Source organism: Centrocercus urophasianus, unplaced genomic scaffold (assembly GCF_019232065.1).
Source record: "Centrocercus urophasianus isolate 14NV4802_14NV808 unplaced genomic scaffold, USGS_Curo_1.0 seq_30, whole genome shotgun sequence".
Lineage (NCBI taxonomy): Eukaryota > Metazoa > Chordata > Aves > Galliformes > Phasianidae > Centrocercus > Centrocercus urophasianus.
The window spans coordinates 10,181,530-10,195,220 of NW_024884867.1; the positions used below are offsets into that span (position 1 = coordinate 10,181,530).

The following is a 13,691-nucleotide window of genomic DNA, read 5'->3' on the forward strand; positions in this document are numbered from 1 at the left end:
GAACCGAGTCGCTCTGTGTTCACTGCTGCAGGCACGAAAGCGATGTGAACATATTATGCCATCCAGCCAGTGATACCTGTCACTGTCCACACGACTCAGCTGACAGCAGAACAGGGGATGGCAGAATCTGTGATTTGCTTAGAAAACAGCATTGGGTTTTATACCTTACTGGATTAAAATGAGCACAAGTGCTGGCTGTAACAAAGATGCATTTTTTTCAGGAACAAAACTCAGCAACTCTCTGATGATTCCACAGAGACCAGCCTACAAGACAACACCCCTCACAGATATCTCCGCACAGTCTGACACAGCCCAGCATGAACCTGTGTAGGTAGCACTTGCATTTCACATCATCTGAATGTTTAAAGAATTTCACAGAAGAGAAAGACCTGGAAGGATCCATTTTCTTCCCTGATCAGTTTATCAGACATAAAAGCCCAGTAGGGATAGCCTTCATGCTGCATGTACCAGTGATTCAAAATGTGACTCCAGCAAACCTGGTTTGAGTCATCCCTTATGAAGTGTGTGGCTCTTACACTGGTGAGCACTGATTCTTTTGAGTACTCCAGCAAAGACAACTGGATTGCCTGTACAAGCAGCTCTGAAACACAAGCAAAAGGTAGATAATTAAGTTCCACAGCTGCTTTTTCCTACATAGGTTCAGATTTTCTTCACTCCCTCCTGCTGCAGCTAACTGAAGAGGTAACAGTGGTGGTTCGCACAGCCAAAGAATTTTCCTGCTGAGTGGGGTTGGGTGGCCCAGTCAGAACCAAGGCTTACAGTCGCACCTTGCTTCTGGCAGGCATGCCTTAGGCTTGGAGAGAGGAAGGAGGTGTCAGGGAGCTGCAGGGTTGCATAGCATGGCTTTTCCCAGTGCTGTGCTATTTTGCAGTGAGTATTCAACCCAAGGGAGACACTGGCATTGCAGCAGCCTCTTACACATGTGCCCATGTGCTCTAGCATTTAACCCGAGGATAAGGCTGAAGCAATCCCAGAGGCTCAGCATGTTTCCTTATATTTTGGGCATCTTTCACTCACTGTGTTCAGTTATTTAGATGTAATTTCCAAACAATGTGATGAAATAGGTAGCCCTCTCCTCCAGCCCTCTGGTACCAATATATCTGTCTGACAGAATCAGTTTTTAAGTAGCAATGCCTAGAGAAACTGCTTCAAAAAACTCTTTTTTTTTTTCTTTTTCATTTAGTTTTCTTAATAATTACCCATTCTTTCTAGCTGACATGCAAATCAAAGCTCAAATATTAGAAGTATAAATCAGATCAGTGGCAAATGAAAGGCCTTCTAGAAAATGGCTCCAAAGGAGGTGGTAAAAGGCTTAAAATACTCAGAAATCTATATTCTCACCTTTCCTACAGATGTTCTGCTCATTTCCTTGGACATCTCCCTTGAGCCCTTGAGAAAACTGCCCACGCTGCTCACGATGACAAAGCAGACACAGGTCTGTTCTCCCCTGCAGCTACCCTTGGTCTCTCCTCCAAAGCCAGGAACCAAGGACATACTTGAAGAACAACATGTGTTAGGCCTATTGCCATTTGTCAAAGATTCCCTAAACTGGGCTTTTTCTGCTGCAGTGTTTCCCTCAGGACTCCACTTGCTGAGGACACAAATTCACGATCTCAGGCTCATCCTTGTCTGAACGACAGATGCATAGAACCATTCAGAAACAAAAGGGCCTGAGAAATGCAACAACAGGTAGGAAGCTTGTGTGAGAGCTCCTCTGGATGGATGATCCATTGGATTTCTCATAAGAAATGCTGCTGCATTTTCTTTTCATGCGTACCAATGGAAGGAAAGAAGACCATTTTGCCATAAAACAGGTTTTGCCTCTATCCACGTGACTTTCCGACGTTCATACACAGTTCTATGGCACTGTAGCTGTAGGTTTTAGGAAAACCAGACAGATGTCATCCACACATCATGTTAAGACTCTGCTTTTAGCTCCCTGCTCTCACAACAGAGACTTGGGGTCGGTGGGAGATTCTCTGGTTTTCATTCTCAAAAGCTGAAATACTCTTATTACAGAGGACAGTTTTGATCAATAGAACTACAGTGAAGTTGGAAGCTGCTCAGCTGTCATTGACTTTCTTCCTGTTATCCAGAACATTGCACAATCTTTTTTTTTTTCTTTTTTTTTTTTTCCCCTTTTGGTTTGTTAGTTTAAAATAAGTAAAAGGAACGACTCACGAGTGAAACCCAACAAATAATAACAATAATAAAAAAAAGTGCCAAGTATACTGAGCAAGGAGAGACTGAGTACCCATTAGTAAGGTTAGAGAGGGGCATTAATAAAAGAAAAATTTGTTAAACATGACTCATTTCTTTCCCTTCCTTTCATAAATCTTATTATTTCCTTGGAGAACAGCCATGCACTCAGTGCCTGGAACTGCATTTTTAAATGATGCTCTTGGTTTAGCTACTACCTGTCTTTACTTAAAGAAAACAAACGGCAAATACTCAAAAGCAGCCCCACCTCCTGTATTAAGGCCTTTAAGTCAAGCCAGGTTTCCTAATCCTGTGAAAAATGCCTGTTGTTTATTTATGTGCAACAACTACACTGCAGCTCTTGACTAAAAAAAGTGACTGCCTCATTTCTGCTTTTCCAGCTACACTTACAAAGAAATTGAAAGGAGCTGAACAGGAATGTCTTGAATGGCTTCTAAATGGCAAAAAAACCACTGTATCAGCCAAAGATCTTCCTTCCACATCAGTAAACACTGCTTTTATCTGATTATGTATTACAAATTACAAATGATTATTCTACACAAATAAGTGTGGAAATTACTATGTGTTAATTTGGTCAGATGCATGTTAGCATTGGCTCATAATGAAATCGAGCATTTATGAGAACTTGTGTTGGGTAAGAGAAGGTGTGCTTTCATTAATGCAAGGCTGGCAGTCGCACTTAATCTATCCCCATGCACACCTGGCTTTCCCCCTCTTTTCAGCAACTGAACTGAAAGTTGCCAGCAATAAATGCTTCTTTTTGACAAATCTGATGCGGACATTCGCACGATTCAACTGCAGCCAGTTCCCAACTCTTACTTTTAATATAGAAATTTGGAACCATTTCCAACCAGCCTCAAGCCTGTGAAGGGTAAACGGCCTTTTTAAAAATACTACTGTACCTTTTAAGTATGCAGATTGCCAGGCTGAATTTTAAATGCAATCACTTTGCTTCCAGTACACTCAAAAAATCAGGAGTCAGTCTCGTTGAATCAGTCCTCCATACCTAGGACCTGCTATTTCCATCATTTTAAGCCCATGTGCTGCAATTATGTGAATTGTCCACTTTCTTTTTTCCCCCCTCAGCCCCCTCAATGAAATGCATATGCAATACAAAACCCATTTATCAAACTGGAAATTGCTGTTGTGTTTAATCTTCCTAAAGAGAGCAAAATCAAATTACGATGTGTAAAGAATGGTAATCTGTGAAATTCAAGGGAATACTCCAGACATATTCCTCCACATCTGCAACAGAACAGGTCGAAGAGGTCTAATGTAGAAGATGTGGGTAGGAAGACATGATGTGAGCATACATAATGAGAAGATGAAAACTCTCTTAATCTTTGCAGATTGAATGAAATTTAATTACATGCTATATTGATTGTTGTGGATTACTGGAAAGAGACAGTGAAAAGGGAAAAAGGCAATTACAGTGAAATTGTAGTCTGACCCTTCAATTGCTTTTGGCATGAAAGGTTATTATGTAGTTGGAGCATCAAAAATTCTTTATCTTCTATGATAAATCATTAGCAACAGACTTAGATGCAAAACTGATTAGGGAAAAAAAAAACCAGCCAATTAAATCTCGGTGGTTTTTTTCCTTAAAAAAAAAAAAAAAAAAAAGGCAAAGCAACAAAATACCGAAGTTTCACATCATTTCAAGAATGGTTACTAAGTCTACCAAGCTTTAGTTCACTGTTGACTGACAATAAATGATACTCATCAGTAGAAATTACTCTTTCATGCTAGAAATGCTCTTTCAGCATAACTGCTTGTCCTTGTTTTTCCTCACAGAAAAGTGCACTTTCAAATGATGTTTCTTTGATTTCATGGAAATAAGTAAGCATGACAGAAAGAAAATTCCATATTGTTGCAGCTGCAGGGCTGTTCTCTCCAAGGTTTTTCTTTTACACTGAAACTTCACAGCGTCCCTTGAAAAACCAGGCAAGGTCCTACCAGGTTAGGATTTAGATGAATAGAAGAAAACAAATAAATAAAAGAATACTAAGACTTGATTACAAAAAAGGTAGGATATGTAATATTTGGCTGTACATCTGCTGATCTCAAAAAAGAAATAATAAGGAGTAAAAAAAATGGCATTGTGATCTGGACAGATCTATCACAACAAGATCACTGGACTTGACTCAAACTCGTGGTGCTTGCAGGAATTCATATGCCTTATGAATAAAATCTGCCTGTCCTATAAAAGTGACTTTGGCTCACCTCATTAAGAGGGAACATTCAAGAAGGCACCAGATGACTCTAACTTGCAGTGAAGTACTGCACAGGATAGCATCTGAGAAACCCTGCTCGACACTGGGCTGGAAGGCACGGCTCTGAGCGTTTGTGTAACACCAGTCTTTGGGTAAAACACAGCAGAGCACTGTCACAGACAGACTGCCTTGAATTTCAATGCTTCCAGAGCAGCATTATGCCCATTAAATAATGAGTCATGATATTAAAAAGCAACACCATTCAGCTAAACCCAAACACTGATAATTGATGTCACTTACATTGATGCAGTTCTGATGATTTCAGTTGGCTACCTGCTAATTGCAAAGAAGTTGGGGAGTTGTTACCACAAGATGGAAAAATGAGCAAATACTTAAAGAAAGGATGAAACTGAGAAAGTATCTTTTCTCAGTGACAACCAAATAGTTCATCTGCATTGATAAACTGCTGTGTAATAAACAAAAGACACGTCAGGGAGAGACTGAAGGGAAATGGACAGGAAATCTGAACATCTCAGCTTGATTAACTTCCTGTATTTTTCTGTATAAGAACTTTCTAGAACAAGAAATTGCCTACAGTGCTTTTACAACCTGAAGGAGCAACGTAACATTTTAATTAAAGTAATTACACTTTAAAAACAGCCGCCAAAACAGAGAAACAGCTTATGGAGAACTTTCTGTTTACTCTGAAGCCACAGCCATTACATGCAACGATGCCTGCCTAGAACGTTATGGACTCCTGCTGATCCTTCAGGGGTTGCTATGCTGAGATGAACCCAGAGCTGGTAAAATCCTACCCAAAATTTCACTTGTGAACACCACCAAGAACAAAACAATTCAGAGGGAAAATAAACCATTCGATTGCGCTATGATGGATATATTGAATGTGGGAGGAGAATTTTTCTCTTAAAACTTACATTCTGCAAAACTTCTCCGAATTATCATTAGAAAATACAGCTGCTGACTCCTTCTGTTGACTCTCCTCCTCTAACTTATGAATGCTTACTTTTGACTAACACCCACCACTCCACATTCCTGTCCTCCCTTCTCTTTTTGCACACATGAATGCGTATGTGAAAGTGTGAGGGATGCCAGTTCTGTAACAGTCACTGACACTACCGGCGTGTTACTGTAACCATCCAACATGCTTGGATTTGCAGGGTCATTCATTCAGAAAGTAGTAATAGTATATATTCTTTACACTAATTGTCTGCATTTTGAGACTGCAGTAGCCTTTGTTAAATCAATATTATGAGTAAGACTTTCAGAAGCAGCCTAGAAGCACATTTGGTATCATTAAAAATATTTACACTGCAAGTTTTATTTGGTGCTCAACACTGAATGCCACATTTATATTAAAATCTCTTGTAAAGTTTGCTCCTTCAGCTTCGTGTGGAAAGCATGGATGTATTTAATCACATACTTATTTCTTTGATGTCCCACATTTAGAACCTTATGAATCTATGCAGATACAGACCTCTTTGAAAGAATTAGTTCCCATATGAAACATTATCTGTCCCTTGGCAACCGGTATGGCTTAGCCTGTTCTAACTACCACATAAGGGTTCTTTGCTTACCTAACAAGATTTTTCAAGGCTAGCGAATTAAAACTGAATGTAACAAAAGGAATTAGTGGATGCTTCCTTTCCTCGCCAAAGATAATATAAAATTTAAATGGCAAAGTCATTAAAGAAACATATGGGAGCAATGCTTAAAATGACTATTAAAAGTACACAGCATAAGAACTTGGTAGAGTGCTTTTAATTAGGAGACCAAATATGCAACTTGCAGCTAAAAACTTAAAGTGTATTTGCCATAAAAACACATACCCACGCAGAGTTGATATATTCAGGGCAACTGCAAAAGCTGGTACAGTTCACCAGGACATCCACCAACCCTTACATCCATGAACTCTGCAGCCTCCTTAACTTTCTACTTCAAAAGTCCTGACTTTGACCCAAGAGTTTGAGGGGGTGCCCTCACGCACCCCTCCAACAAACCTCTGCAGCTACCACTTTCCCTGCATCTTTGGCTTCAGGGCAGTGCTTCAGTGCAGTTTCCCTCCCCAGCAAGCAGGCACTTCGGGCAATTTTCCCAGCCTACAGCACCCTCCCAGGAGAGCTGGTCACCACGGGACCAGCACCGCGCTCCCCCCCAGCCCTCCGTACCATTTAGCTGGTTGTAGACCACTTCCTCCAGGTGGTCCAGGCGCTGCAGGATGGACTCCCTGTCAGCCAGGCTGCCCACCTTAGCTCCTCGGCTCCTGACACGTCGGTCCGCGCTCCGGACAATCTGCACCAGCTCCTGGGAACGATCCTGGATCCTGCAGTAGACGGAGAAGAGGATGATCCCCACGAAGACCAAGATGTTGACCGTCAACAAAGTTTTGATTTTCCGTGCCACCGCCATGGGAGCCGCGGGCGCTGGGGGCACATCAAGGCGCGGCGGCCTCGCGGCCACCCGGCGCCGGGGCGCGGCGGGGCGCGGATGCGAGCGGAGCTGTCCTTCAGCACCACCGCGCCGCTCCCCGCCCGCCGGCGCCCGCCTTCGCCCCGCGGGGCCCGCGCGGCGTTGGGCTGGGCGGCATCGGGGGCGCCGCGGAGCCGTTGCTGGCTGCCCGCTGCCGAGCCGCCGCCTCCTCTCCTCTCCTCTCTTCTTCTCTCCTCTCCTCCGCCGGCGGCTCCCGCTCGCCCGCCCTCGCTCTCCGCCGCCCCAAACGCAGAGCGCCGGTGCGGAGTGACGTGCTCCGGGGGATCTCATCTACATGCACACGGTGGAGCCGCCGTGCCGTGACCGCGCCGCCCCGCCTCGCCCGCTGCTCCCCTGCCGCTGGCTTTCGGCGCGATGGATGGGTGAGTGAGCCACGGGCGTTGCGTGGTTTTCTCCACCAGTGGCCATTTTCTCTCTGCTGTCCACCTAGGGGGCCCATATCCTACCCAAGCAACACTGCAGGCAGCTCCTGGGAAAGTACAGGACCAAGTCTTCTCTTGCCTATGGCTGCACCCCTGGAGTTTAGACTATGACCCACCTGTCTTGTGGCTGGAAATGAATCGAATCAAGCTGACATGCTTCCAGCAAGAGGGAGAGCTGCAAATGCTCTCAGCTCCATGGGTTTCCCAGCAGCCTAAGTGCAACCTTGGCTTGTGATTCTACCTGGAAGTGAAGTGTCTGGGATGGCTTCCATGTGCAAAAGAAGTTCTTGCCAAGCATATACAAGTGGAGAGAAGCAGCCTAGGCCCTGATCAGTAAACACACACACAACGACTATGAAGGACTATCCAGATCACTTAGCCAGCGACCTGTGGACACGAGGTAGTTGAGCCCTTTCAGACTGGCAGTTTCTGCATTATTGCTCACTATGGTTCTCTTTGTACCCCATCCCATTCAGAGTTTCTGCAGGAACGTTTCTCACCAGTAGTTACGTTTCTACAGAGGTCTATAAAGGATGGTTACTTTCTACAGTTCTGTACTCTTCGATACACTGAAGTCTCAATATGTAAATCCAGGGCGAGATGTCGTTCCCCTGTAGCCATATTGAAACTCACAGTCAGCTCAGCAGAAGTAGCTCTGAATCTGCAATTTTCTACTGTTTTGATACTTTTAGTACTATTGCTATCACAAGCCTGCCATAGCATTACACTTTGCTGGAAAACACCAATTTGAATGCTTACTGAACTAACGCTGGAGTGCAGCTTGTTAGGTACCTCCACAGCATTTAATATATTATAGCAACACCTGCTGGTCTTGATATAGTCAAGAAACTGTTAGCTCAGTTTTAGATTATAAACTCCAAGTTGCCCAGAAGAATTCAGTTTGGATTCTAACTCATCTGCTTGTAGTTTATCCCCAAAGCTGAAAACCACTTTCCACTATCACAGTTACCAGTTGATGTTTACTTTCACATCACTGCAGTTTTAAATGGGCTCTTTCAAAGATAGGATTTTATTTGTGATGTGATTTGGGTCAAAATTTTCTTTCACTAAGCAAATGTTTTTAAATGGTCACTTAAAATAGCCTACAGCATATACAGAAGTACGCGTGAGCATACTTACATGGCTGCAACCTTACCTAACGCCATTCAAATAATTGCTGGCTCTTATAGATCTCTGTTCAGTCAAGGAGCTCAAAGCAATTTACAAACAACGTACTATTAGAGCTGACTGAAGGATGGCAGTACTGTTTTGGAAAACTTTCAAGCTCAGAAAACATGTTTTCTTATTGCACTGGAACAAAGCCAGAAAGCTTTGAAATATTCTCACAGAGACAGCAGTGAGTTGAAACCATTGTTACCTGCTCGTAAGGGTCAGGTTCCTATTTTTTCTCAGAAAGGCCTGTGTTGCCAGAAGAAAAATCAGTATATGCAACATCTAGGTTTCAATGAAAAGACTTTTGTTGAAAACATACTAATCAACTCTGATTGCTGACCCATCCTACAAATGGGAAACATGGAAAGGCACTGGTAATTTGCCCCAGATCAATGCAACAAGCCAGAGGCAAATCTGGGATCCCATTCCAAATTGCAAATCCAGCTCGCTCTCTCTCTCTCTCTCTCTCTCTCTCTCTCTCTCTACCAGGCTATTATTCTCACTCATTGATTTTTACTCCTACTCGTCTCCATAAGGCTCATGTTTTCACTCATCCCAACCAAGATGAATAGGAAGCTTCTAGAAAGAAACACCAAGATCCTATGTATTTGAATGGCAGTCAATACTTGATCACGCTCTGCTTTCACTGTCCTCAGTCAAAATAGGCATCTGGATGAAGAACAGCTGACTGATGTGAAGTCGCCACAGGTGAAGATTCTAAAACAAAACATTGTAAAAAAGATACCTGACAGAGGCTTCTCCCCTCATGTAGTAAAGATGGTCTGTTGCCTTGGGGCACTCCTCAGCTGTTACTGGACTGCCAAGTAGTTAAAGCTAATAATCAATGATAACAGGAGAAAAACCACCACCACCACCTTGCTCTTCTCTGTCTCTCTCTGAAACTCTGCTTGCTCTTCCAGAATACTGATCTTGCTTCTGTTGACCCTTGATTACTGCAGTACATGCCAGCTTGGCATGGAGATATTTGTATAGAGGGAAACAATTGCTTCTGCATTTACAGTCCTGCTGTGCTTAGCTACTGAGGTGAGAGACAGTAAATTTCACTTTAAATAATAAAGAACTAAAAGATTTTGAAAAGAACCTTTAGCAAAGCACCAGTCCTGCAGCCGTAGTCTTACCTGCAGGCCCAGAATAGAACTAGTAGTGGCAATACAACTCAGCTTGACCCCAAGTTCATTTAGAGCTAGGGAAGATCTTAACCTCAACAGGTACAGATTTCAATTCTTCCCCAAAAGCGGGCAGAAAAAGTCACTTCAGATAACCATATCAGACTCTCCTGCAAAGTACCTTATGTACAGCAGCAGCTTTGGAATTACTATGCCTTCTGGGGTTCAGTTCCAGGTGAGGAGGATACATACTCAGATACTCAGAGTTATGGACTTTCAATTATTTCACGAGATGTTTTCTGTAGAATTTGATTTTTAGAGTCTGCAGAAGGTGATCAATGAAAGACGTTACTTTTGGGTAGAAGTAAGATGAGGAGATGGTGACTGAATATCAGCTTAAAAGTTTCCGAACTTTAATAAAGCTTAGACTCAAGACAATAAAATATTAAAGTGGATAACCATGAAATCATTCCCAATCACTTCTCCAGAAGGACACAATGAGACTGATTTACCACATCTAAAGAGAAATACCTTTCTGATCATTCTACTGCATGATGTGAGACTTCTGCAAGAATGAATAATATGAAGAGAGACTTTGATGTTGTAAGTGTTTGAATGCTAGCTTTAATGAGAAAAAAAGTAAAGAACAAAATATGATGCCAGTGATGATCTGTAACTACAGATTCCAGCTGTAGCTGTTCATGCACATTAGCATCAACTACAATTTTCCTAATGAAATCCCAAACGAATTTGCAAGCCAATCACCTAGAATTTTAATATAAGCTAATATTTTATGTCTTAAGTAGTTCTTATCTAGAAGAAAACAGTAATGAATACATCAGGAAACTAAAAAGTGTTAAATTACCCAGACATACAGAACTGAGGCCCTCATTCTGCTGCAAAGAGGTACTGCGGCAAGTGAAGAACTGCAGTAGTGTTTGTGCGATCTCTTCTTGTGTAGTTCCAACAGATTTTGGAAGGAGAGATTTGAAAATTCATGTTTGCAAAATCAAATGTGATGGCTTAAAATCTCTGGGTATCTTTCAGAACTCCTGCAGATGCAAATATTCTTTTACTTTTGGCAGTATTAGCCTCGACTCCATTTCACTTAACTTACTACAGTGACACAGACGTTTCCTAAAAGGAATTTTGGGACCCTTCCTTCTAAAACTGCAGCAATTCCCACTTGCACGTGAGGCAGTTCTTCAAATACAGCACAGACTGCTGGCTTCTAGCCTCCGCACTGCGATAAGAAAATGCACAGCCCATGTACCATCACATAGGATTAAACTACAGATTTTACTTTGCAAAGATCATTAAAATGCAACATAATTGCAAGCAGATGCACTGCCTTCATGGACTTCATGCTTGTGACACTGCATTGATGACCACAGAACATGCAGATAAAATCCAACAATCATACAAACACGCATTAAAAAAATAAACAATAGATCTGTCATTGTAAAAGCAGAATATAAATAACTACCAAGACTAAATTAAAATATTGGGTCGGAAAGGACCTTAAAGATCACTGAGCTCCAACCTCCTGCCTTGGGCAGGGCTCACAGCACAGATCAGGCTGCCAGGGCTCCATCCAACCTGACTTTGCTTCTCAGTAACAGTTCTCCTGCTGAACGTCACAGCTCTCCACTGGCACCAAAATAGCCAGTGGACCCAACAAAGGAGCAAACATAGCAGGAAGGACATTGCTCCCTGTCTGATCTGGCTGAGAAGTGAGAATAGTTAACTGCTGTAAGTGCGTTGAGCTCAATAGTGTGCATTCATTTTGGCTATCATCATCATGGTCCCATTCCTGCCACGAGATGCAGGCTCTTGGACCTCTGCAGATCTTCACCCAGGCAGACCCTCATGTAGGAAAAGAACCTCATACAATATTCATTTACTTCCTTGTCTGTGCCTTCATGCACATTATTAAGAGATGCACAGCCCTCCAGCAAAATCTTTGCAGCAAAATTAAGAAACACAGCCAGTCATCATGTCAAAGTCATAGGAGATTGAAGATTCTAAGTGCAGCAGCACAGGGGTAAATTAGTATACTTGCCATCTGACCCCAGAACTGCACCCAATGCTGGCTTTAAACAATAAAAATAATGAGATTTTTAGATTCCATTTATTTTAATACAACAACCGACAGCTCAAAAAAAGAAAACATGTTTTGGCAAATAAAGTTAACACTGACAATTTTAGCAAAGACTAGCTGATAGAGTGGCTTGTCATTGGGCAAATCTGAAGAATCACTGCTGCCTCTGAGGTATTACGTTTTTCATAGGAACAATGCATGAGTAATAAAGAACATTTAGTTCAGTTGTTATCTGGCTTTGTCAGAGATGTTCAGCATATTTAAGAAGAAATCAAACCATTTCCAGCATTAAAGTCTTCAATGCATTTTTTTTAAAATACAGTCTTAAAAAAAAATAGTAGATATATGGTGAAATTCCACCCTGAGTGCTGTGCCACTGGGCACCCTTAGCAGACGGATGTATGACAGCAAAGTCAAACTCATCTAGTAGAACTGAGTTTTCAAATATTTCCAGTAAAGGACAAAGTCTAATTTAACAGCATTGGATGGGAGCTTTTTTTTTTTTGTGGTTGCTGTTTTGTCTTTAAACACCCTTGAAAAAAAACTAGACAGTAGAAACAGAACATTGAAGATTCTACAGCCCTATGAAAACATTTAAAGAACTGTTGTGCTTTTCCCTATTCCAGACCACACAACTTCCCTGGTTTTCAGTTTCTCCATCTGAAAATCAGTGACAGCTTGCCACAGGAGTGGCAGAATTTGCTTTTATTCATCTTCACTTCATTTGACTTAGAGCCCATACACAGCTTAAAATCAACTGCAGCCCAAATCCAGTAAAACATGGAAAGCCAGTAGATTTGTTACAAGACATGAGAAGAGAAACATGGTGTTGGGAGCTGCAAGCAGCAACATGTAGGCAGGACATGCACAGGCACTCAGAACCCCTTCAGCTGTAGATGCTGGGAAGAAAATCTCCATTATTCATTAATTCTATGGAGAACAGATAAATTAAGCATTTTTCCTCTTAATTAATCTTGCTTTGGGCTACGAAGTTGAAGAGCTTCATTTATTTATATATTTATGTATTTTAAGGAAAATGTGTTGCTCACCAAAAACGCTCCACAGTAAAATCACAGCCTCAAAGCCTCTGGCCAAGCGTTTCAGAGTGCATATGTCTTTAATCACTCCATTATGGCATATAATTGTAGGCACAGAACACTTACTGCTTTTTATACTAAGCATAGGGAGATACTGTGTCTGGTTTTTTTTATATTCCCAAGTAAAGGCATTAACACCAGCCTTAAAGGACAGGCCACATTCCACCTGCATAAAGGAAACATGGAATGGGAAGGATCAAGCCTGTAGTTTTCTTTATGCTATTTGCTATCATACATTACGCTCAACATGTGCCCAATTGTATCAGCTCAAAACATTTCATGACATTAAATCCTTTGAAGTCCATTGAGCTGCTTTCGATTTACACAAACCAGAGATGAGCACCAAGCAGTGCAGGCAGCCCAGCGCCAAGCAGTGTTTTTGTTGGTGCTGCTCACTCCCCTTCATCACTCAGGCACACAACCCCTGGGAGGATGCACCTTCATGAGCTCAGCAGGGACCTCCATCAGCTTAAAATAGAGGGGTTTCAGCTGCTGCTTAGCAGGGATGTGGCACTGAGCAAGCCCACTGCTTGCTAGCACGCTTTGTTCAATACAATTAGTATGGTACCTTGCCAGACTAAATACTGAAGGGTAACTCAGGTGATACAGAAAGGTTATTCAACTTTTGACAGAAGGTTGGGGGAATTCTCTTGAAAACAGTAATTGTCTGTCAAATGAAATACTGCAATTTCTTGAACACACGAAGGAAGAAACTACAGTATGAATTGGATTAGGTCAAGAGGAAACTAGAAGTGGGTAGGTTAATATAGAGGAACTTAATGAACTTACCACAAGGAGCCTTGGGCAGA

General features: G+C 42.1%; 1 protein-coding gene across 1 annotated transcript in view; it reads right to left on the minus strand.

Moving 5' to 3' along the window:
* The window catches only part of GALNT9 (polypeptide N-acetylgalactosaminyltransferase 9), a 116,843-nt gene extending 109,962 nt beyond the window's left edge, over positions 1 to 6,881 (minus strand). Inside the window, exon 1 of the mRNA XM_042828845.1 lies at positions 6,641 to 6,881. Coding sequence (XP_042684779.1) covers positions 6,641 to 6,881 — 241 coding nt within the window. The remainder of the gene's footprint in view (positions 1 to 6,640) is intronic.
* Between the last annotated feature and the right edge of the window lie 6,810 nt (positions 6,882 to 13,691).